General features: G+C 42.5%; 1 protein-coding gene across 5 annotated transcripts in view; it reads right to left on the reverse strand.

Annotated features, from left to right (window-relative positions):
- mcf2la (mcf.2 cell line derived transforming sequence-like a) overlaps positions 1 to 25,690 on the reverse strand; it is a 225,589-nt gene that overhangs the window by 54,574 nt on the left and 145,325 nt on the right. For all 5 annotated transcript variants that reach the window (XM_059967763.1, XM_059967758.1, XM_059967760.1 and 2 more), the window contains exons 12-18: positions 23,903 to 24,094; positions 22,668 to 22,833; positions 17,611 to 17,699; positions 14,178 to 14,251; positions 12,267 to 12,333; positions 1,879 to 1,994; positions 753 to 822 (exon numbers count right to left, since the gene is read on the reverse strand). In XM_059967763.1, the coding sequence (XP_059823746.1) occupies positions 753 to 822; positions 1,879 to 1,994; positions 12,267 to 12,333; positions 14,178 to 14,251; positions 17,611 to 17,699; positions 22,668 to 22,833; positions 23,903 to 24,094 (774 nt within the window). The remainder of the gene's footprint in view (positions 1 to 752; positions 823 to 1,878; positions 1,995 to 12,266; positions 12,334 to 14,177; positions 14,252 to 17,610; positions 17,700 to 22,667; positions 22,834 to 23,902; positions 24,095 to 25,690) is intronic.

Genomic DNA, 25,690 nt, shown 5'->3' on the forward strand with positions numbered 1-25,690 from the left:
TTCTACACTTAAAACAAAATACTGAACCAAAGGAGCTGATTTTCACAACTCATTTCATAACTCAAACAATTATTTCCAGTTCTAGATCATCCCACTGAGGAAATGCCATCTCTACATCACTCTGTCAAAGTCCCTCTAGACCTGGACTTTACAAGTTTTAATCAAATCCCACTTTTCTAAACTCCAGGGAAAGAAACCCTAGCTTGATTAACCTTTCCACGTAAGATGTCCTACCCATTTCAGGGATTAGTGCAGTGAAAGTGATTAATGCAAAATTGATGTTTTGATTCAGATTAAAATTAATTGTGCGGGAATATGTGTTGATACTTGTAGGCTGCCCCAGAACACCATCAGGTGTATGTTGATTATAATGCAAATGACACATTTCATTGTATGTTTTGATGTAAATATGACCAATAATCTTGAATCTTGATTAGAAATGTGTAAGTGGGTGACTGTAATGGAAAGCCAAAGATTGAGAGCAAGTGGGAAAGAAGGTGAAGGTGAAATCAGGTGGAGAGAAAGAGAAATAGAGAAAATGAAGATTGGGTCTATCTGAGATGTGAGTCTCAGTGAGTTTGGAAGTAGCACAGGAAGCATGCCCTGGGACTTAATGGCGAATGATTAGTATTCAAATTGGTAATACTTGTAGGGTCTATTATGGGAGTTGATAGTTTCATAGACTAGTCTTTAACTTTAAATTTGACAATATCTTGAGACCAACTAACACCGCTCATACTGACTTTACATACCCGCTCCAGGAAACAGCGTCCCACCAGCTCTGGGCAATCAATGTAATTTTCCAGCTCCTTTAGGAATATTCTAAACAGAAAGAAGGATACATTTCTTAGTATCTAGCATAAATGCAACATAGTTTGGCCCTTTCAAATTATTTTTAAAACTTCCATGAATTGTGTCCAGTGTAACCTTGGACATCTGTAGCCAGCCTTGTAAGGAGTAGAATCTTGGTCCCCACCACTAGCAAAGCCAACACCAGCAAAGGATGTATGCCTGAACTTAGTACATTGAAATCACTAGATTTCCAAGCTCAGAAAATAATATGTAAGCACATGATAACATAAAGTAATTTTTGACTAATGAAATAATTTTCACACATCAATTAAGCATTATCAACAGTCAAATGGTTTGATATAATGTAGGACAATTTGTGCAAAGCAAAGTCCCACAACTGGCAGTGACCATTAGTCAATGGGAAAATTTTAGTCAAAACATTCAGGGGAACCAAAAACAAACTGTTGAAAGAGCTTAGCAGGTCAAGCAGTCAGTGCGTAAGGAATTGTTGATTTTTTTTAGCTCAGGACTCTGCACCAGTATCCTAATGCAGGGTTTTGCCTGAAAGGCAACTCCTTTCCTCCCACAAATGCTGCTCAACCTTCTGAGTTCTTCCAGCAAATAGTTTGTTGCTCGAGGTTCCAGCACCTGTTCTCTGGTATCTCCCTGAAGAAGAATATCCCATCTTTCTTTTAAAATTGCCCTAAGGTCCTTTACAACAAGCTATGTTTTAATGCCTCATTTTGAAAGTAAGCTGTTCTAATGGTGTATGGCTGCAACACTAAGGCACGTTGTAATGTGGGGTGGATGAAAGCTTGTGCTACCAATGAATAGAATGAACTCTATGGTAATATGATTGCTAGAATCCAAGTCAGTCCACTGGAAGGGCATCCAGTAAAGTGAAGTGACCTAGTTTCCTGGATAGAAAGTGGAGTTGGGGGAAATGGCACCAGTATCTTTTAGCTGCAAGGGCAGGTAGACACTGGAGATGCACCTGCGAGTAGTGTGCAGGTTTTCAATCCTTCTGTAAATGAGGAATTCCCTCCCACCGACATGTCCCTTTCTGTTGCCTTGTGCTTAGAATACCTGTTGTGGAAGTCATAAATTTCAGACATATTTCCAAACAGCACATCTTTCTTCTTCTGCAGAACCACTGGGATGAATGGAATCATTGAAGGGTTTTCCATCTCAGCAGCATATCCCTATCAATGAGAAACACAGGGCTAAAACCAACTCTTTCCTGTCACTGACTGACGAAAGACATCCTCACCATGACAACATCCTCAGCTTATTGATATGGTCACGTCTACTATGTGTAGAAACATATCAGGGATTCTGGAATCTTACATCACTATCCTTGAGAATTGGCTTATGAGTAGGTTATTGTGATTGAGCAGTGATCCAAAGGTTTTTACTTACTGGTAAATAAGGTTTATGTGGAAGAAAAATAGTAAGACATTATGACGAACGTTAAGGGGTTAATGACCCCTTATCTGCAAACTAATGTACACTGTGTGACTGAAATGTGCTTCGTATACGAGGTGAGAAAATAACTATGCCCGTGCTTCCTTGTTCTAAGAATCATCACATGTCTGCACTTGGGAAAGCCTGATATACTGTCCTGAGAGCTAACACTTAAAAAAATGTATAACCGCTCAAGGACATATCGTGCAACTTTGCTATTCTAACGAGTTGTAGTTGAAGTTCCCTCCTTTTTCAGATTTAAGTGCTTCTTGTCACGTATGCCTGGTGTATAAATAAGAGTGGAATCCATTGTTAAGCAGAGCTGCAGAGCACCGCTTTTGGAGTTTGGGCTCTCTATGACATCATGCAATAAAACCCTGTAGTCTGAAACAACTCTCTGAGTCGGCCTGATCTATTTTGTCTGCTGCTCCTGAGATTTTTTTCGACAACTGTTTGGCAACAAGGATGGGATCCTCAATCTAGCCTCCTAGCTGAAAGGGGAAGACAGGTGCCCTGCGTCCTAGCTGAAAGTGGGGCGGCGGGGGCCCATAGGAAAATTGGTCTCCCAGCTGAAAGGGGAGACAGATGTCCAGTGTCCTAGCTGAAAGGGATATAGCAGGGGGTGCTCATGGGAGTACCAAGGTAGCTATCGATTTATTCCATGACTGAACTCAAAGACTTGTGGAGAGAGAGAGGAAACACACCAGTGAGCACTCATTGCGTACACAGAGTGAATAAAGAAACTTTGTGCTGTCTCAACTGAAATTGAAATCCTAAACAGGAAAAACGGGAAGTGTGAGCAGTCGATCGGCTAGCGCTGATCCTGCTAATAAACCAAAGAGTTTCGGAGGTAAGACGAAGGCTTTGAACACTCAACTACAGGTAGGAAAAAAGACAGCAAAAAAAAGATTAATAAGATAAAACGACACCACCAGCAAATAGGAGACTCCTTAGTCCTGCCTGGATCCCTGGCGGATATGGTAATCAGACAGACCAGAGCTGATCATTATGTGCTAACATTCAGTAATAGACAATAGACAATAGGTGCAGAAGTAGACCATTCAGCCCCTCGCATCTGCACCGCCATTCTGAGATCATGGCTGATCATTCACTATCAATACCCAGTCCCTGCCTTGTCCCCATATCCCTTGATTCCCCTATCCATCAGATATCTATCCAGCTCCTTCTTGAAAGCATCCAGAGAATTGGCCTCCACCGTCTTCCGAGGCAGTGCATTCCACACCTTCACAACTCTCTGGGAGAAGAAGCTCTTCCTCAACTCTGTTTTAAATAACTGACCTCTTATTCTCAATCCATGCCCTCTGGTACTGGACTCTCCCATCTGGAACATATTTCCTGCCTCAATCCTATCAAATCCTTTAATTATCTTAAACGTTTCAATCAGATCCCCTCTCAATCTCCTCAATTCCAGTGTGTACAAGCCCAATCCCTCCAATCTCTCTGCGTAAGACAGCCCTGCCATCCCAGGAATCAACCTAGTGAATCTACGCTGCACTTCCTCAATTGCCAGAATGTCCTTCCTTAAACCTGGAGACCAAAACTGTACACAATATTCCAGGTGTGGTCTCACCAGGGCCCTGTACAAATGCAAAAGGACATCCTTGCTCTTGTACTCAATTCCCCTTGTAATAAAGGCCAACATTCCAATTGCCCTCTTCACTGCCTGTTGCACTTGCTCATTCACCTTCGTTGACTGATGAACTAGGACTCCTAGGTCTCTTTGCATCTCTCCCTTACCTAACTCTACACCGTTCAGGCAATACTCTGCCCTCTTGTTCCTGCTTCAAAAGTGGATAACTTCACATTTATTCACATTGAATGACATCTGCCAAGTATCTGCCCACTCACCCAGCCTATCCAAGTCTCCCTGTATTCTCCTAACATCCTCTTCGCATGTCACACTGCCACCCAGTTTAGTATCATCAGCAAACTTGCTGATATAGTTTTCAATGCCCTCATCTAAATCATTGACATAAATCGTAAAGAGCTGTGGCCCCAATACAGAGCCCTGTGGTACCACTAGTCACCTTCTGCCAGTCCGAGAAACACCCATTCACTGCTACCCTTTGCTTTCTATCTGCCAACCAGTTTTCTATCCATGTTGAAACCCTGCCCCCAATGCCATGAGCTCTGATTTTACTCACCAATCTCCTATGTGGCACCTTATCGAATGCCTTCTGAAAATCTAGGTACACAACATCCACTGGCTTACCCTCGTCTAACATCCTTGTTACACCCTCAAAAAACTCCAACAGATTAGTCAAGCATGATATGCCCTTGGTAAATCCATGCTGGCTCGGCCTAATCCTATTACTGCCATCAAGATGTGCCACTATTTCGTCCTTAATAATGGACTCAAGCATTTTCCCCATGACTGACGTTAGGCTAACAGGGCGATAGTTCTCCGTTTTCTCCTTCCCTCCCTTCTTGAAAAGTGGGATAACATTAGTCACTCTCCAATCTTCAGGAACTGATCCTGAATCTAAGGAACATTGGAAAATGATCACCAATGCATCCGCAATTTCCTGAGCCACCTCCTTTAGAACCCTTGGATGCAGACCATCCGGACCCGGGGATTTATTAGCCTTCAGTCCTACCAGTCTACTCATCACAGTTTCTTTCCTAATGTCAATCTGCCTCAATTCCTCTGATATCTTATGACCCTGGCCCATCCATACATCTGGGAGATTGCTTGTGTCCTCCCTGGTGAAGACAGACCTAAAGTACGCATTAAATTCTGTTGCCATTTCCCTGTTTCCCATAACAATTTCTCCCAATTCATTCTTCAAGGGGCCAACATTGTTCTTAACTATCTTCTTTCTCTTCACATAGCTAAAAAAGCTTTTGCTATCCCCTTTTATATTCCTGGCTAGACTGAGATCATACCTGATTTTTTCTCTCCGTATTGCTTTTTTAGTTAAGATCTGCTGTTCCTTAAAACTTTCCCAATCATCTGTATTCCCATTCATCTTAGCCCTGTCATACTTCTTTTTCTTTAATGCTATACAATCTCTGACTTCCTTTGTCAACCACTGTGGACCCTTCCCCCTCTTTGAATCCTTCCTTCTCATTGGAATGAAGGATTTGCATGAGTGGTCACAAGAGGATTGGCTGTATGGGACTAATTTGAGACTAATCCAGTACTGGGAGGACGCCACCCAAAATGGGGACGGCGATCCAAATTGGGAGGCTGATTACATGTAAAGCCGTTTTAAATGATGTAAGGACGTGGCTAAAAGACACCAACCTCCAAAGAAAGCCTGAAACAGAGAAGGCTGGGGTTGAAACAAAACCTGTTACAGGACTTTATCCACAACTCCCCCTACCGGCCAGTGCCCCATTGGCACCCAAAAGTGAAATAGACGATTTAATAAAGATGATGGCTGCCTTGGGATGACCTGCACCCACTCCTTACAACCTCCTGTGCCAGACGTTCAGGCATCTGACACCCCCAGGGGAGCAGACATCACTGTAATGAAAGAAGGGTCTCAGGAAAGAGGAATCAAAGCTGAGGGAACTGAAGGAAGTGTTAGCAGTACTAGAGATGATTCAAAAAAGCTTCAAAATGAAAATACATCCAACTAATAACAAGTCTTCCTTGAACTTGGCTATCAAATGAGGTGCCCACCAAGCAGGGTGCTTCTCTATTGATTCACCAATTTCAGAGCTCTGATTCCCCTTTATAATCTAGCAAGCTTCCATGCTTTAACTCCCACTAAATTTCTTTCACCTCCATCACTATATTCTTTAACCTTCAGTATCTTTTGGTCAAGCTCTGCTTCCCTCTATAAACTGTTCCAGGCTAAATGCTATCTGCTTTCTTTCAACTTGTCTATGCAATACTTTTAAATACACCTCATCTGCATCAGCTGGAAAAATGGGCTAAAAATGGCAGATGGAACTTTATGCAGAGAAGTGCAAGATTTTGCACTTTAGTAGGACCAACCAGGGTAGGTCTTGCACAGTGAATATTAGGGCACTGAGGAGAGCAGTAGAAATAAAGGATCTGGGAATATACGTCCATAATTTGTTGAAAGTGGTGTCACAGGTGGATAGGACCGTAAAAAAAAATTCCACAATTGGCTTTCATAATTCAATATATTCAGTGCAAGAGATGGGATATTATGTTGAAATAGTATAAGATGTTGGTGAGGCCTAATTTGGTGTATTGTGTGCAGTTTTTCTCACCTACCTACAAGAAAGATGTAAACAAGTTTGAAAGAGTGCAGGGGAAATTTACAAGGATATTGCCGGGTCTGGAGGATCTGCGTTGTAATGGAAGATTGAATAGGTTAGGACCGCATTCTTTAGAATGCAGAAGATTGTGAGAAGATTTGATAAGATATACAAAATTACTTAGGAGTAGAGATAGGATAAATACAAGCGAGCTTTTTCCACTGAGGCTGGATGGGACCACAACCTGAGGTCATGGTTTAAGGGTGAAAGGTGAGAAGTTTAAGGAGAACATGAGGGGAAACCTCTTCACTCAGAGCATCATGAGAGTGTGGAATGAGCTGCCAGCACAAGTGGTGCACGTGAGCTTGATCTCAACATTTAAGAGAAGTTTGGATAGGTCCATGGATAGTAGGGGTATGAAGGGTTATGGTGCAGGTGCTGGTCAATGGGAGTAGGCAGCTTAAATGGTTTCAGCTTGGATTAGATGGGCTGATGGGCCTGTTTCTGTGCTGTACTTCTCTATGACACTATGACTTTTTTGAACTACTTACTGCAATCTAGAGCATGAAATTGCCCTTTAAGCAAACATTTTAAATCAACTTAATGAACTACAGAATTCATAATCCTCTGAAGGATGCAGCAGACTTAACTCTCAGGTAAGTAGCTGAAGGATCATCACCATGGCTGGAAGTGAGGCAGGAGCAATGGACTCCAGGCCAGGCTGAAACACAGAGGAATGAGACCCCTCTACCCAGCATCTTGTTAGCAAATCTGGAGTTGCAGGAGAACAAAACTGAGGATGTGAGGGCAAGATTGCAGCATTGGAGGGAATAAGAGATTGTTATGTTCTGGTTTGCTCTCAGCGTGCCAGCTATGGGATCAGACTTGAAGGTTTCTCGATTTACAGGATCGACCGAACTGCTGATTTGGAAAAAGCAAAAGGTGGAGGTGTGTATTTCACAATAAACTGAGGGTCCCCCGACCTTGAACACCTAATGACCAAAGGCCATCCGGTCTATTTACCTAGGGAGTTCCACTCCATTATCCTGACCACAGTTTACATATCATCCATGGCTGACTATAATTATGCACTTGAGATACTGCATAATGCCATCACCAAACTAGGAACAATCCATCCTGATGCATTTCAAATCATAGTCACGGACTTCAAGCAGGCTTGTTTGAAGAAATAGCAGCATATAAACTGTAGCACCAGAGGTCCCAACACACTAGACCACTAAAATAAGGAATGCCTAGACCACATTTCAGTAAATCGATCACTTGGCTGGCTTTCTGCTACCTGCATACAAGCAGAGGCTAAAGAACAAAGCTCCAGAGATGAGGACATAAAGAGGTGGTTGCAAGAGGCAGAGGAGCAGCCGTGGGATTGCTCTGAGTTGGTGGAACGGGCCGTGTTCAAGAATTCATCTATGCATCTGAATAAATACACAACGACTGTCATGGACTTTATTAAAACTGTTGTAGATGAGTGTGTCCCCACAAAATCCCCAATCAGCAGCCCTGGATGAACCATGAGATTGTCAATCTGCTGAGGGCTGGTCAGAGCTATTCAGGTCCAGTGACCATGAAAGTTATAAGAGGTACATTCTCTAGAAAGCCATCTCAAGGGTGAAGTGGCAATTCTGGACTAAACGTGAATCAATGAAGGATGTTTGACAGTTGTGGCAGAGCTTGAATGCTATTATTTCTAGTAAAGTAAAATCAAGCATAATGGGTGACAACAGGACTTCACTTCCAGATAAGCTCAATGCCTCCTATGCTCGCTTTGACAGTCAAAACACAGGAGCCATCACAATCTTCTGTAGTCTCTGAGGCCGACATGTGAGCAGCCTTCAGGAGGATGAACCCATGAAAAGCATTTGATCCAGAGGAGGCATCCGGCCAAGTATTAAAGACTTGTGCTGATCAACAGCTAGAGTGTTCACTGAGATCTTTAACCTCTGCTTTAGCAGTCTGAGATACCCACCTGCTTCATGTGACTAAGAAGAACGTGGTAACCTGCCTCAATGACTATCATCTAGTAGCACTTACATCCACAGTGATGAAGTACTTTGAGAGGTTGGTGATGAAACATATCAAGTCCTGCCTGAGAAGTGACTTGGATCCGCTCCAATCGGCCTACCAGAGCAACAGATCCACAGCAGATAGAAACAAAGAAACATAGAAAATAGGTGCAGGTGTAGGCCATTCGGCCCTTCGAGCCTGCACCACCATTCAGTATGATCATGGCTGATCATCCAACTCAAAACCCTGTAACTGCTTTCTCTCCATGCCCCCTGATCCCTTTAGCCACAAGGGCCATAACTTCCTCTTAAATATAGCCAATGAACCGGCCTCAGCTGTTTCCTGTGGCAGAGAATTCCACAGATTCACCACCCTCTGTGTGAAGAAGTTTTTCCTCATCTCGGTCCTAAAAGGCTTCCCCTTTATCCTTAAACTGTGACCCCTCGTTCTGAACTTCCCCAACATCGGAAACAATCTTCCTGCATCTAGCCTGTCCAATCTCTTTAGAATTTTATACATTTCAATAAGATCCCCCCTCAATCTTCTAAATTCCAGTGAGTATAAGCCTAGTCGATCCAGTCTTCCTTCATATGAAAGTCCTGCCATCCCAGGAATCAATCTGGTGAACCTTCTTTGTAATCCCTCTATGGCAAGAATGTCTTTCCTCAGATTAGGGGACCAAAACTGCACACAATATACTAGGTGCAGTCTCACCAAGGCCTTGTATAACTGCAGTAGAACCTCCCTGCTCCTGTACTCAAATCCTTTTGCTATGAATGCCAACATACCATTTGCCTTTTTCACCGCCTGCTATACCTGCATGCCCACCTTCAATGACTGGTGTACAATGACACCCAGGTCTCGTTGCACCTCCCCTTTTCCTAATCGGCCACCGTTCAGATAATAATCTGTTTTCCTGCTCTTGCAACCAAAGTGGATAACCTCAAATTTATCCACATTAATTTGCATCTGCCATGAATTTGCCCACTCACCTAACCTATCCAAGTCACCCTGTATCCTCTTAGCATCCTCCTCACAGCTAACACCGCCGCCCAGCTTCATGTCATCCGCAGACTTGGAGATGCTGCATTTAATTCCCTCGTATAGTCTAAATCATTAATATATATTGTAAACAACTGGGGTCCCAGCACTGAGCCTTGCAATACCCCACTAGTCACTGCCTGCCATTCTGAAAAGGTCCCATTTACTCCCACTCTTTGCTTCCTGTCTGCCAACCAATTCTCTATCCACATCAATACCATACCCCCAATACTGTGTGCTTTAAGTTTGCATACTAATCTCCTGTGTGGGACCTTGTCAAAAGCCTTTTGAAAATCTAAATATACCACATCCACTGGCTCTCCCCTATCCACTCTACTAGTTACATCTACAAAAAATTCTATAAGATTCGTCAGACATGATTTTCCTTTCACAAATCCATGCTGACTTTGTCCAATGATTTCACCTCTTTCCAAATGTGCTGTTATCACATCTTTGATAACCGACTCTAGCGTTTTCCCCACCACCGATGTCAGACTAACCGATCTATAATTCCCCGGTTTCTCTCTCCCATTGGCTCTTCTCTCAACTCTGGAACATCTGGACAGCAAAGGTGCATAGGGCGTACGACAGGATGTTCTGTATTGACTACAATTTGGTATTAGACCATAAGACATAAGAGCAGAATTAGGCTATTTGGCCCATCAAGTCTGCTATACCATTCAATCATGGCAGATCTTTTTTTCTACCTCCTTAACCCCAGTTCTCAGACTTCTCCCTGTGACTTTTGATACCAAGTCTAATCAAGAACCTATCAATCTCTGCCTTAAGTACGCCCAGCGACCTGGCCTCCACAGCTACATGTGGCAACAAATTCCACAAATTCCCCACCCTTTGGCTAAAGAAATTTCTCTTCATCTTTGCTTTGAAAGGGTACCCCTCTATCCTGAGGCTGTGCCCTCTTGTCCTAGACTCTCCCACCACGGGGAACATCCTTTCCACATCTACTCTGTCTAAGCCTTTCAACATTCAAAAGGTTTCAATGAGATTCCCCCTGATCCTCTGAATTCCAGTGAGTACAGACCCAGAGCCATCAGATGTTCCTGCTATGATAACCCTTTCATTGCTGGAATCATCCTTGTGAACCTCCTCTGGACCCTCTCCAATGCCAGCACATCTTTTCTCAGATGAGGGGCTCAAAACTGTTGACAATACTCAAGGTGAAGCTTGACCAGTGCCTTAAGTCCTCAGCATCACAACCCTGCTCTTATATTCTAGACCTCTTGAAATGAATGCTAACATGGCATTTGCCTTCCTCACCACTGACTCAATCTGCAAGTTAAGCTTCAGGGTGTTCTGCACAAGGGGATGATGCTATTCAATACCATCATCTCCTCAAAACTAATCAATAAGCTTCAAGAGTTTAGCCTCAACACCTGCTTGTGCAGTTGGATCCTCAATTTAATCATTTGCCGACCCCAGTCAATTCAGATTGGCAACAACATCTCCATAACTCTCGATAAATACAAGTGCTTCACAAGGCTGTGTGCTTCATTCCCTGCTCTACTGCCTTTGCACTTCTGACTGTGTGGCCGCGCACAGCTCCAATGTCATATTCAAGCTTGCTGATGCCTCTGAGACTGAGTCAAAGGTGGTGGTGAATCAGCATATAGAGGGAGACTGAAAATCTGGCTGAGTGGTGCCGCAACAATCTCTTCCTCAACATCAGCAAGACCAAGGAGCTGATTATTGACTTCAGGAGAAGGAAACCAGAGGTTCATGAGCCACTCCTCGTCAGAGGATCAGAGGTAGAGAGTGTTAGCACCTTTAAATTCCTCAGTGTTGTCATTTCAGAGGATCTGTCCTGGGCCCAGTGCACAAGTGCAATTAGAAAGAAAGCTTGGCAGTGCCCCTGCTTCCTGGAGTTTGCGAAGAATTGGCATGACATCTAAAACTTTGACAACCTTCTATAGATGTATAGTGGAGTATTTACTGGCTGCATCATTGCCTGGTATGGAAACACCAATGCCCTTGAATGGAAATTCCTACAAAAAGTAGTTGATATGGCTCAGTCCATCACGGGTTAACCACCACCCCCCCACTAACCAATGAACACGTCTACATAAAACACTGTAACGGGAAAGTAGCATCCATCATCAGGGACCCCCATCACCCAGGTCATGCTCTCTTCTCTCTGCTGCCGTCAGGAAGGTGGTACAGGAGCCTCAGGTCTCACACCACCAGATTCAGGAACAGTTATTACCCCTCTACAATCAGAATCTTGCCCTATCATTGAAATGTTCCCACAAACTATGGATTCACTTTCAAGGACTCTTCATCTCATGCTTTTGATATTTATTACTTACTTACTATTATTATATTTTTTTTATTTGCACAGTTTGGTGTCTTTTGCACACTAGTTGTACACGCAAGTTGTTGCAGTCTTTCATTAATTCTAGAATGTTTTTTATTCTGTTATGGATTTACTGAGTATACCTGCAAGAAAAAGAATCTCAAGGTTGTATATGGTGATATATTTGCACTTTGATAATAAATTTACTTTGAACTTTGAACACAATTTTAATTATTTGACAGTATCTCTAAATATCTCTGCATTCCTTTTTCTCCTTAATCAATCAGTAGCTTAATATCAAATCTTATCTGACAGTGTACACATAAATACACTAGACAAAGCTGAATTTCTCACTCTTGTTGATGGAACAGGTTAGAGACAATAAAGCTGCCTGACTGAATTATTATTCAGAAAAATCCATCATAAATTGTCTTACCTCAAGCACACATAGTAATTCTTCCACGTAGGCCCGCTCAGTTTCAATCAGCTCATTCATTACATGGCTGTGGAATTAGATAATCTGGTCACATGTTACTAAATAAGCACCACAAGACTGCAAAAGCTATACAGATCTACAGCCTTACGTTTCTCTAAAGAATAGTGCCAGCACATCAAACAGTGGTTGTGGTACTTGAGTCTGGCAAGCAATGCAGGAAACAATATGAAAGTTAAAACTGCGATTGCATAAACTGATCAGAGCACAGTCCTTGGACTTCATCTCACCCCAAGGACACCATCCAGTATAGAACTGCAATGTTACCCTGAGGAAATGTCATTTTTCAGATGAGATTCAAAATCAAGACTTTGCTGTTGTGGATAGAAAAGACCCCATGTTGTTATTCTGGATGTGTAGGGCAATTCTTCCCACCCCAAAGGTTCATCAATATTATGGTGTTACCATTAACCATAAGCCTAACAGCAATGATACCACAACAACAGCATGACAGTGACTTGATTGACTGCAATGAATGGTTCACTATCATTCTCTCAAGATCTGTTATGCACTCACTAAGTTCATCTCAGCAATGTGATGGAACTCACCTCAAGTTCAATTGTCATTCAACCCTACACATGAATACAGCCAAGTGAAACAGCATCCCTCTGAGGCCCAATTGCAAAGCACAGAACCAACAACCGCACACAGCAAATATAACATAATTATGACAGTTACAAAATAATAATATAAAAATAATAATTATATAGGCCAAATCCCTGAGTGCATTGGCCTGTAAACTGATAGTGCATGGAAATTGTCCTGGAGTCAAACTTCTGCAAGAACAGCCCACAGCAGTTCCTCATTATCACACAGTGCAGTTGCAGACGAAGCCAGTCTAGCCTATCTTCTCACTGGAGTGCAGCCCCAATGGAAAGTACCAACCCCTAACCCAGCACAGAATCTAGCAACAATCTCTGGAATGCTCTGGCATTCCTTCCTTGGAGGGATCACCATTTACAGGGATGGATTAAAATGTAACATTCAAGGAGTGTGAAGCAACCCAGACTGGTGTTCTAACTACTGAACTCAACGTGAAACTTCACACTTCAAATACCCAGCAGCTATAACAAAGAGGATTCATAAGAATCATTGACGCTAATCACCAAAGTTACCTCTAAGCATCCCATTCCAGTCGACTTTAGTACTGAGAAGGTTGGAAGCAGAAGTTCTGAGAACAGCATCTGCTTTCAGCTCCCCATTCTGAATGTGTACATTACCTCTTGTTAGCACATCAACACCATGGAACTCCCTAGCAATTGCCATCATTGGAACACAATCACTGCAAGGCTCAGAGCAATTTGAGGCCAACATGCACCATAGTCTCCACACAGTGTTTAGGATCAAGTTGTATGCTAGAGAGTGTGCAAACAATGTTTTGGTTTGCCAAATCCATTTTCCTCTAAATATCCATTGACAGTAATCTTATGCTAATCCCATTTATCCTCCCCACATTTCCATCAGCAACCCCCCAAATTCCATCAACTAGAAGCAATTCACAGCAGCCAATTAATCTACCAACATACACATGGCATTAAATGCAGAGGAACACAGAGAAAATTCAAACTTCACACAGATATTGAGGGTAAGGGTTTAATCTGGGTCACAAGAACTGCATGTTGTGTTAACAGTGTTAAATGAAATATTACAGGCCACAAATGGACAGTATTTAAAAGCAGGTCATGAGTCAGACAATGACAATGCTCATGGATCAGAGATGGACAGTTAAGGGGCATGTTATAGGTGAGAGACAGACAGCTTAGGGGTAGATAACACTTCAGAGATGGGAAGTACTTTCAATTTTTTAAAATGTTTTTACAGCCATCTCTTACTAATATCAGTTGCTGTTCTTACCTTCGTAACACTGTCAGGTTCACCTCATCATCAGATGAAGAGCACTTCCTTCCTTCAAGCTCATTCATCTCAGTCTACAGAAAGCAGAAATGCCTTTTAATATTTTCCATAACTACTGTAGTGATTTACCTGTCAATGATGCAAGTTGCAAAGCACAGAATTTGGAGATATCTAGATGTTCCACTCAAGACACTTTCTACCTCCATCTATATCCCTTAACTTCTTTTTAAATACATCTATCTTATCTCAAGAGAGTGAGTTTGTTGAACGCCTAAGAGATGGCTTTTTAGTGCAGTTTGTTGTTGAGCCTACTAGGGGATCAGTTATACAGGATTGGGTGTTACGTAATGAACTGGAGGTGATTAGGGAGCTTAAAGTAAATGAACCCTTAGGAACCTGTGATCACAATAAGTCTGATGTAGCAGTATTTCAGTTGAGTCAGTTGAGTAAGGGAAATTACAGCGGAATGAGAGAGGAGTCGGCCAAAGTAAATTGGAAGGAGCTGCTGACGGATGTCAGCAGAGCAGCTATGGAGTGTGTTTCTGGGGAAAATGAGGAAAGTGCGGGATAGATCTATTCCAAAAACAAATAAATAATCAAATGGCAAAATAATACAACAGCGGCTGACAAGGGAAGGCAAGGCTATTGTAAAAGCCAAAGAAAGGGCATACAACAAAGCAAAAATTAGTGGGAAGATAGAGGATCGGGAAATTTTTTAAAACCTACAGAGAAAATTCATTGGAAGGGAAAAGATGAAATATGAAAGCAAGCTAACAAATAATGTCAAAGTGGATAGTGAAAGTTTTTTCAAGTATGTTAAAAATAAAAGTGGATATAAAAATAAGAGTGGATATAGGACCGCTAGAAAATGAAGCAGGAGAATTATTAACAGGGGACAACGAGATGGCTGATGAACTAAGTGAGTATTCTGCACTGTGGAAGACACTAGCAATATGCCTGATATTGTAGTCTGTGAAGGAAAAGAATTGGGTGCAGTTACTGTTACAAGAGAGAAGGTGCTCAAAAAGCTGAAAGACCTAAAGGTACACAAGTCACCCGAACCAAAGGAACGGCACCCTAGCGTTTTGAAAGAGGTGGTGTTAGAGATTGTGGTGGCATTAGAAACTACCTTTCAAAAATCATTGGACTATAGCATGGTGCCAGAGGATTGTAAAATTGCAAATATTACTCTACTTTTTAAGAAAGGAGGAAGGCAGCAGAAAAGAAATTATAGACCAGTTAGCCTGACCTCAGTGATTGGAAAGATGTTAGAGTCAATTGTCAAGGATGAGGTGATGGAACACTTGGTGATGCAGGACAAGATAGTACAAAGTCAGCATGGTTTCCTTCAGGGAAAATCCTGCCTGATGAACCTGTTGGAATTCTTTGAGGAGATTACAAATAGGATAGATAAAGGGGATGCAATGGATGTTGAATATTTGGACTTTCAGAAAACCTTTGACAAGGTGCCACAAGGCTGCTTACCAAGTTAAGAGCCCATGGTATTACAGGAAAGTTACTGGTGTAGTTAGATCATTGGCTGATTGGTAGGAGGCAGCGAGTGGGAATAAAAGGATCCTTTTCTGGTTGGCTGCCAGTGACTAGTGGTGTTCCGCAGGGGTCGGTGTTGGGACCACTTCTTTTTATGCTGTACATAAATGATTTAGATGATGGAATAGATGGCTTTTTTGCCAAGTTTGCAGATGATACGAAGATTGGTGGAGGGGCAGGTAGTGTTGAGGAAACAGCTAGGATGCAGAAGGACTTGGACAGATTAGGAGAATAGGCAAGAAAGTGGCAAATGAAATCTATGTCTGTGGCCTCCGTCGGTTGTGGTCGAATGGATACTGCGCCTCTGGTAGTCACCAATGTTGGAAAATAGAATGTTTGAAAATGCATGTACATGCACTTTGGTGGTAGAAATAAATGTGTGGACTACTTTCTAATGGGGAGAAAATCCAGGAATCCTGGGAGTCCTTGTGCAGAACACCCTAAAGGTTCACTTGCAAGTTGAGGTCAGTAGTGAGGAAGGTAAATGCCATGCTAGCATTCATTTCAAGAGGTCTAGAATACAACAGGAAGAATGTGATGCTGAGGCTTTATAAGGCAATGGTGAGGCCTCAACTTGAGTATTGTGAATAGTTTTGGGCTCCTCATCTTAGAAAAGATGTGCTGGCATTGGAGAGGGTCCAGAGGAGGTTCACAAGGATTATTCCAGAAATGAAAGGGTTATCATACGAGGAACGTTTGATTGTTCTGGGTCTGTACTTACTGGAACTTAGAAGGATAGTGGGGGGGAATCTCATTGAAACCTTTCGAAAAGCCTAGACAGAGTAGTTGTGGAAAGGATGTTTTCCATACTAAGAGTCTATGACAAGAGGACACGGCCTCAGGATAGAGGAGCGCCCTTTCAAAACAGGGATGTGGAAAAATTTCTTTAGCCAAAGGATGGTGAATTTGTGGAATTTGTTGCCACGTGCAGCTGTGGAGGCCAGGTCGCTGGGCGTATTTAAGGCAGAGATTGATAGGTTCTTGATTAGACATGGCATCAAAGGTTACAGGGAGAAGGCCAGGAACTGGGATTGAGGAGGAAATAGAAAAATAGGATCAACCGTGATTGAATGGTGGAGCAGACTTGATGGGCCAGATAGCCTAATTCTGCTCCCATGTGTTATGGTCATATGGTCTATTCATTCCAGCTATGGGACTGAGTTCCACACTCTCGTCACTCATTGAATTTACTAGGTAATGTTGACATCCTCAAGGTGTGCTCTTCTCTACAAGTGAAAACATTCTCTCTGCATCAAATCTTTCAGAACCATTCATAATTTTAAAGATCTATGTTAGGACACAGTTTTCCCTTGCCCTTTCCATTACCACTCTGATTAACGATACTCTTATGATGCTAAAAATAGAGATAAAATCCATTTTTGATGCCAGAATGTCATTTGCAGTTTGGGTTTGCTTTCAAGCCCTCAATTTTAAAATGTTCATTACATGAAAATTCTATGAAGAGGATCATATACCCATAAGATGCAGGACAGAATTAAGCCATTTGGCCCATCCAGTTTGCTCTGCCATTCTATTGTGGCTGGGTTTTTTTCCCAACACCACTCTTTTGCTTTTTCCCTATACACATGGTAAAACACAAGATGTGTTTTACATTCAATATGGAGATAGTAAATTCCTTGTATTGGACAAGAGGAGAGGAGGTACAAAAAGTAAATCCCTCTACCATATTTTTCATTTCTATGTCAATATTTTAAAGAATGGATGCTCTGGGAGCAAATGAAGAAAAAGCCATTGAGGAAATTGACCACATTCAGTACTACTCCCTTTCATTTAGTGCCACTACAAGCCAAACATTACTCTGGACCATGACACAGGTAATAATTGTAATAGCTTATAAGATTTACTGTAAAGGTGGTTGTACCTTTGAAAGACTTCTGTTTTTGTTAAGTGGATTAACCTCTGTGACACTTGCTTTGTGGCTAGAATTAGGGTCACTTCCTTTTCTGTGATCTGAAAGATAAAAGAGAAGATTAAATTCAACACAGTTGTTCCTCCGTTGAGCATGTGAACACAAGTTGTCTGTCTCGGCAGGAAGCAGGGCCCTGGTGGAGAGCAGAGGGAATGGGGCCAGGAGAACAGCTGGATGAGATCGGGGCTAGCTGTGCAGTCCAGAGTGGGAGCCATATGTCGAACGTCAAACATGGATATTCAGTATACATGCTTGGCTGAGGAACCAGTAGTGTGAGGCAATCATCCACCTGATTATGTCTGAATGCCCCCAAGTCAGGTTCACACATAAGTGTCCCAGGACAGGAGCCAGGTGCAGGGCTTCGATTGGAGACCAGATATTCAACCTGGAGCAGGTACCAAGTGTGCGGTTCAGGTGTGTGGTTGTACAACCAATAACAGGGCTTGGAGTGCTGTTCTGAACTATTGGTTGAGTGTGGATGGCTAAGGCATTGCTAAGCTAGCAGTAGACAGACTTGTCAGTGACTGGATCAAGGCTGGGACTGGGTGCCTGGGAGCCAAGAACATAGAAAAATTTGCCCAGAGAGGAAGGGTTTGAAGGAGTGTGTGGAGGTTCTGTTGAAGAGTGGAAAGAAGTTAGAGTCAGGGAGAAATGAAAAGGAAATGAAGGTGATTTAAGGTGAAGGGTCTCAAGTGGTGAAGATGTAGGCAACAAAGGGGAATTGGTTGGATTGAGCACTTTCAGTTTCTCCTTCCTAGTTTCAACATGTGCAATATTTTGTTTATTACACAGCTGTGTTTAAGACACAATAAAGAAAGAACTCCAGCTACTTGCTAAGCGGTTTCTGGTAGTATTTGTCCTTTGATCATTTGGGACCACACCAGGACACAGGCTGTCAGCAAGTATGTATACAGGGTCTGGTCATGGCTATGGGAAGAGTATTCTCCCAGTCTGCCTCAGATTGAGCTGCTGTGTAAATGCACACCATTCTTCTTGTTATAATAAAAATGGAAAACACTAAATACTCAACAGGTTAGGCTACATCTGTGGTAAGAGAAATACAAATAACATTTTAGCTTAAAGACCCTTCATCAGAACTTTTAGATTTCCATCATCTACAATATTTTAAAATTTAATTGTTAATGCATTTATCGAAATCTGTATCTTAAAACTCCACTAGTGAGGTACTGGAGATACTGAGTATAAATACTTCATGTTGATCTGGGTGTATAAATCTGATTACTAACATTCCCTTCCAAGCTGACCCATCTCGACTCAACTGGACAGGGAAGTTATGGTAGGGTACAGGAACCGTGGAGTATAACGGCTGTAATAAATCTAGTCAAGAAGAAAAGAAAAGCTTACAAAAGGTTCAAAGAGCTAGGAAATGTTAGAGATCTAGAAGATTATAAGGCTACTAAAAAGGAGCTTAAGAAGGAAATTAGGAGAGCCAGAAGGGGCCATGAGAAGGCCTTGGTGGGCAGGATTAAGGAAAACCTCAAGGCATTCCACAATAACAGTGGCACACAAAAGTTTGGGCACCCCTGGTCAAAATTTCTGTTACTGTGAATAGTTAAGTGAGTAGAAGATAAACTGATCTCTAAAAGTCATAAAGTTAAAGACGAAACATTCTTTTCAACATTTTAAGCAATTTTTATTTTAATTAGTGTATTATTTTTGTTTTGTACAACTTTAGAGTGGGGGGAAAAAAGGAAAGGAGTGCCAGGCAAAGGTTTGGGCACCTCATGAGATTTGAGCTCTCAGATAACTTTTCCAAGGTCTCAGACCTTAATTAGCTTGTTAGGGCTATGGCTTGTTCACTGTCATCGTTAGGAAAGGCCAGGTGATGCAAATTTCAAAGCTTTATAAATACCCTGACTCCTCAAACCTTCTCCCAACAATCAGCAGCCATGGGGTCCTCTAAGCAGCTGCCTAGCACTCTGAAAATTAAAATAAATGATGCCCACAAAGCAGGAGAAGGCTGTAAGAAGATAGCAAAGCATTTTCAGGTAGCCATTTCCTCAGTTCATAATGTAATTAAGAAATGGCAGTTAACAGGAACGATGGAGGTCAAGTTAAGGTCTGGAAGACCAAGAAAACTTTCCGAGAGAACTGCTCATAGGATTGCTAGAAAGGCAAATCAAAACCCCTGTTTGACTGCAAAAGAACTTGAGGAAGATTTAGCAGACTCTGGAGTGGTGGTGCACTGTTCTACTGTGCAGCAACACCTACACAAATATGACCTTCATGGAAGAGGCATCAGAAGAAAACCTTTCCTGTGTCCTCACCATAAAATACAGTGTCAGAAGTTTGCAAAGGAACATCTAAACAAGCCTGATTCATTTTGGAAACAAGTCCTGTGGACTGATGAAGTTAAAATAGAACTTTTTGGCCGCAATGAGCAAAGGTATGTTTGGAGAGAAAAGAGTGCAGAATTTCATGAAAAGAACACCTCTCCAATTGTTAAGCACGGGGGTGGATCGATCATGCTTTGGGCTTGTGTTGCAGCCAGTGACACGGGGAACATTTCACTGGTAGAGGGAAGAATTAATTCAAATAAATGCCAGCAAATTCTGGAAGCAAACATCACACCGTCTGTAAAAAAGCTGAAGATGAAAAGAGGATGGCTTCTACAGGATAATGATCCTAAGCACACCTTAAAATCCACAATGAACTACCTCAAGTGATGCAAGCTGAAGGTTTTGCCATGGTCCTCACAATCCCCGGACCTAAATATCATTGAAAATCTGTGGATAGACCTCAAAAGAGCAGTGTATGCAAGATGGCCCAAGAATCTCACAGAACTAGAAGCCTTTTGCAAGGAAGAATGAGCAAAAATCCCCCAGACAAGAATTGAAAGACTCTTAGCTGGCTACAGAAAGTGTCTAAAAGCTGTGACACTTGCCAAAGGGGGTGTTACTGAGTACTGAGCATGCAGGGTGCCCAAACTTTTGCTTCGGGCCCTTTTCCTTTTTTGTTATTTTGAAACTGTAAAAGATAGAAACAAAAAAGTAATCTTGCTTAAAATATTAAAGGAATGTGTCATCTTTAGCTTTATGCCTTTTGGAAATCAGATCATCTTTTACTTGCTTAGCTATTCACAGTAACAGATATTTTGACCACGTGTGCCCAAACCTTTGCATGCCACTGTATGTGAAAAGCAAGAGGATAAGGTGTGAAAGAATAGTACCTATCAAGTGTTACAGTGGGCAAGTGTGTATAAAACCAGAGGAAATAGCAGAGGTACTTAATGAATACTTTACTTAGTATTCACTATGGAAAAGGATCTTGATGATTATAGTGATGACTTGCAGCAGACCTTGAGCATGTAAGTATTAAGAAAGAGGATGTGCTGGAGCTTTTGGAAAGCATCAAGTTGGATAAGTCACCAGGACCAGATGAAATATACCCCAGGCTACTGTGGGAGGTGAGGGAGGAGATTGCTGAGCCTCTGGCGATGATCTTTCCATCATCAATGGGGACGGGAGAGGTTCCGGAGGACTGGAGGGTTGCGGATGTTGTTCCTTTATTCAGAGATAGCCCAGGAAATTATACACCAGTGAGTCTTACTTCAGTGGTTGTTAAGTTGATGGAGAAGATCCTGAGAAGCAGGATTTATGAACATTTGGAAAGGCATAATATGATCAGGAATAGTCAGCATGGCTTTGTCGAGGGCAGATCATGCCTTATGAGCCTGATTGAATTTTTTGAGGATGTGACTAAACACATTGATGAAGGTAGAGCCGTAGATGTAGTGTATATGGATTTCAGCAAGGTATTTGATAAGGTACCCCATGCAAGGCTTTTTGAGAAAGTAAGGAGGCATGGGATCCATGGAGACATTGCTTTGTGGATCCAGAACTGGCTTGCCCACAGAAGGCAAAGAATGATTGTATTCTGCATGGAGGTCAGTGACCAGTGGAGTGCCTCAGGGATCTGATCTGGGACCCTTACTCTTCGTGATTTTTATAAATGACCTGGCTGAGGAAGTGGAGGAATGGGTTAGTAAATTTGCTGATGATACAAAGGTTGGAGGTGTTGTGGATAGTGTGGAGGGCTGTCAGAGGTTACAGCGGGACATTGATAGGATGTAAAACTGGGCTGGGAAGTGGCAGATGGAGTTCAACCCAGATAAGTGTGAAGTGGTTCATTTTGGTAGGTCAAATATAATGGCAGAATATAGTATTAATGATAAGACTCGGCAGTATGGAGGATCAGAGGGATCTTGGGGTCTGAGTCCATAGGACACTCAAAGCAGCTGCGCCGGTTGACTCACTGGTTAAGTAGGCGTATGGTGTATTGGCCTTTATCAATCGTGGATTTGAATTTAGGAGCCGAGAGGTAATGTTGCAGCTATATAGGACCCTGGTCAGACCCCACTTGCAGTACTGTGCTCAGTTCTGGTCAGTTCACTACAGGAAGGATGTGGAAGCCATAGAAAGGCTGCAGAGGAGATTTACAAGGATGTTGCCTGGATTGGGGAGCATGCCTTCTGAGAATAGGATGAGTGAACTTGGCCTTTTCTCCTTGGAGCAATGAGCAATGGAGGATGAGAGGTGACCTTATAGAAGTGTATAAGATGATGAGAGGCATTGATCGTGTGGATAGTCAGAGGCTTTTTCCCTGGGCTGAAATGGTTGCCACAAGAGGACACAGATTTGAGCTGCTGGGGAGTAGGTACAGAGGAGATGTCAGGGGTAAGTGTTTTACCCAGAGAGTGGTGAGTGCGTGGAAAGGGCTGCCAGCAACGATGGTGGCGTCGGATGCGATAGGGTCTTTTAAGAGGCTTTTGGATAGGTACATGGAGCTTAGTAAAATAGAGGGCTCTCGGTAAATCTAGTACGTTCTGAGGTAGGGACATGTTCAGCACAGCTTTGTGGGCTGTAGGTTTTCTATGTTTCTATGTTTTGCAGTTAACAGCAGTGCAAATGTGCAAACTTCAAATACTAACAAATGTTTTATTGGCTTTGAATTGTTAAGGCAAAAGCTCTGATAAAGCTAAATGGTACCTGTTCTGGAGAAGAGAATGGGAGACCGTGGGATCCCTTCTGGTCGGGGAGCTACTGGTTGCACTGGGCGGGTTTGCTTTGCAGCCAGCTTCTTGAGGCTTACTCGTCTCTTTTCAAACATCTCCTCCATTGCCTCCTGCTTTTGGAAGATTTTCAGAACATGGTTCTGCAAGATGAATGAAAAGACACAATGCTTGTAGGAGAGCACAAAGCCATGGCTGTTGCCTAAAACCTCATATTTCATCCTCACCTTCTTCCCTACTGAGTTCACTTGCTATTCCCCTCCCTCAGCTACAATTCTGCTCTGTAGTTTTTGACTCTGTTCTATCCAATCACACAAACTATTCCTCACTGTATAATATCTCCTCTGTACTCAAAGCCTTGTTATACACTACTTCCTCCCAGAATCAATGCTTGTTGAATAAAATTCCACTCGTACACCATTGCTTAATTTATATTACTGACACTTGAGTTTATATTAATAATTTACATTACTGACGCTTGAATTCACAATTAGGCGTATGCTTGCTGATATCTTTCTGCTTTGAATGTGCTTCAATTATAAAATCATTATCCTGGTTCAGAACATTTCATAGCCTCATAACCCCTTCCCTTCCAGGCTAACTGGCTAATTAGAGTGCTACAATCCAAAACTTTTGGTATCTTGCTCAAATTTTGCTTTTATTTGGAGGCCACACTTAAGGCTTCAAGCTCCCAAATACCCTCCATAACACTCTTTGCTTCACCACATCATTAATGCTTTAACATGTTCATTAAATCTTCCTTCTCAACCAAGACTTTGATTACCCGGAGATACAAGAGACGGCAGATGCCACATTCTGAAGCAATACATAAAATGCTGGAGGAACTCAGTGGCTCAGACGGCATCTGTGGAGGGTAAAGGAGAGTTGACATTTCAGGTCAAGACTCTTCATCTTGAGTGATAAAGAGTCCCTTTTTTGATATTGAGTCCATTTCCTCTTCGGCCTTCACACTTGCATTGTATCATTTAAGTGGACATCTCCCACCCTTCTTCAGTTTGGTTAGGGAGGATTTTATATTTTGTTTTACAACATTCTTCTTAATACAAACCCACCCTTTATTTCAAGATTACAGTTTGCACCACAGCTAACACCCAAGTCTTCATTAATTAACAAATGATGTAACTTACAGGGGTAAAATGAACCAGCACCCCCTTGTCCCTTCAGTAGTGTCCTACACCCCAATATACTTACCATAAGGTCACCTCCAAGAATTGCCCCATACTTGTTGCGGATGTTTGTCAAGTCCTCCAGCTTCTGCCCTGTGGCAGTGTCCAAGTACCTTTCAATCTCCTGCAGGGCAGCCTCTGCCCCGTCCTGGGACTGGCATTTATCGACAGGTTGTGACGCCAGCAAGTAAATCCCAGCATCACACCACTGCATAGCCTGTGGGGAAAAAGGAGAGAAAAGAACATTCAGTCCAAGGCCAGAGTTACACAAGAGCATCTCATTAGGAAACATCAAACTGTAAAAGTTCAGAAGACTACATTGCAATTCATGGATAAACAGCAGGTAATAATCGTAAATTCACAGGCATTAGTTGTTTCTTGATGGAAGCTATTGCTTCAATATGGCTGGAACATTTCTAGCAAACTCAAGGTACAAATATCCCCATTTCATTATCACAAGGTTACCTCCAAGACCCGTCCCATGCTTGGTACAGTTGTCAGTTAGACCCTCCAGCTTTCCATACTTCCTTACTGAGCTGCAGACCAAGATGCTGGCGACTGGCATTAGTGTCAGCAAGGGTGAGGGGCCTAGATCTGTGCTGTTTAACTCTGCACAGGGCAGCAAGGTAGTGTAATAGTCAGTGTAACACTGCTACAGTGCCAGCAGTCCTGGTTCAGTTTCACTGCTGTCTGTGGAGTTTGTACATTCTGCCCTGTGAGCACGTGGATTTCCTCCGCACACTCCAGTTTTCTCACGTATCCCAAAGATGAACAGGTTAGCAGGTTAACTGGTCACATGGGTGTAACTGGATGGCGTGGGCTCATTGCACCAGAAGGGCCTGTTACTGTGCTGTATCTCTAAATAAAAAAACTATAAAACTTAAGATACTTTCGACCCTGCGCATGTATCTTACTGTCTTGGACTTTCCTGTGAAGTCCTTAATTAGGGAAATGATCTGGAGGGTGGTGCAGCTCCGAAGCACTGACACAACACAGGGGAGCCTGGGCATGGGTCTGAACCGGTGAGAGGAGGAGCCTGACCCTCAATCCCTGTTTTCCTTCATCCTGCTCTCCATCGAAATTAGATGCGGGTGGGTAGGGACCACTTTACCCAGTCTCTTCCCACTAGGCTTTGAATTCATAGTTCAGTAAGGTCTATAAACTGACCAATGTTTACACTGGGAGTCCACTTCCACAAAAGTGAATACCTTCCTAGTATGTGCTCCACCACATTCTTTAGTTGGGAGTTCATGTCTTTGTAAAGTCTGCAATTGCAGAGAAACACCTTTCCCTGCTTCACAAACAGTTTTTAACTCCAGGAAGAGCTTGTCAGCACAATAGTGCACCTAACGGAACTGCTACTTCACCGATCTGAGTTCAATCCTGCCCTCCATGCTGTCTGCATGGAGTTTGCACAATCCCCGCGTGACAGGCTGGCCTTCACCTGGGTGATCCGATTTCCTCGCGTCGGCTAGGAGGTTAACTGCCCCCAGTGTGGTGAGAGTTAGCAGGAAACTGCAAAGTATAAAATGGCTTAAGGAAGGATGTGTCGGAATGAATGCTTGATGGGCTGAATGACCTGTTTCAGTGCTCTCTATGACTCTAATATGGAATCAAATTTAAACACATGAAGTCATTAAAAAGTATGATTTACATGGATTTAATGGCTAAATTCCATCATTGAATCAGTGTCACTACACTCTGCTTGCACTTCACAGAACCATATCTTGATAAAAGGATTTAAAATATAATAAAGTATGCTACACATATCATCTGTGTCTTATGCCTTATAACTTCGTGAACTCGTGCCCTT

This window comes from Hypanus sabinus, chromosome 4 (assembly GCF_030144855.1).
Source record: "Hypanus sabinus isolate sHypSab1 chromosome 4, sHypSab1.hap1, whole genome shotgun sequence".
Taxonomy (NCBI): domain Eukaryota; kingdom Metazoa; phylum Chordata; class Chondrichthyes; order Myliobatiformes; family Dasyatidae; genus Hypanus; species Hypanus sabinus.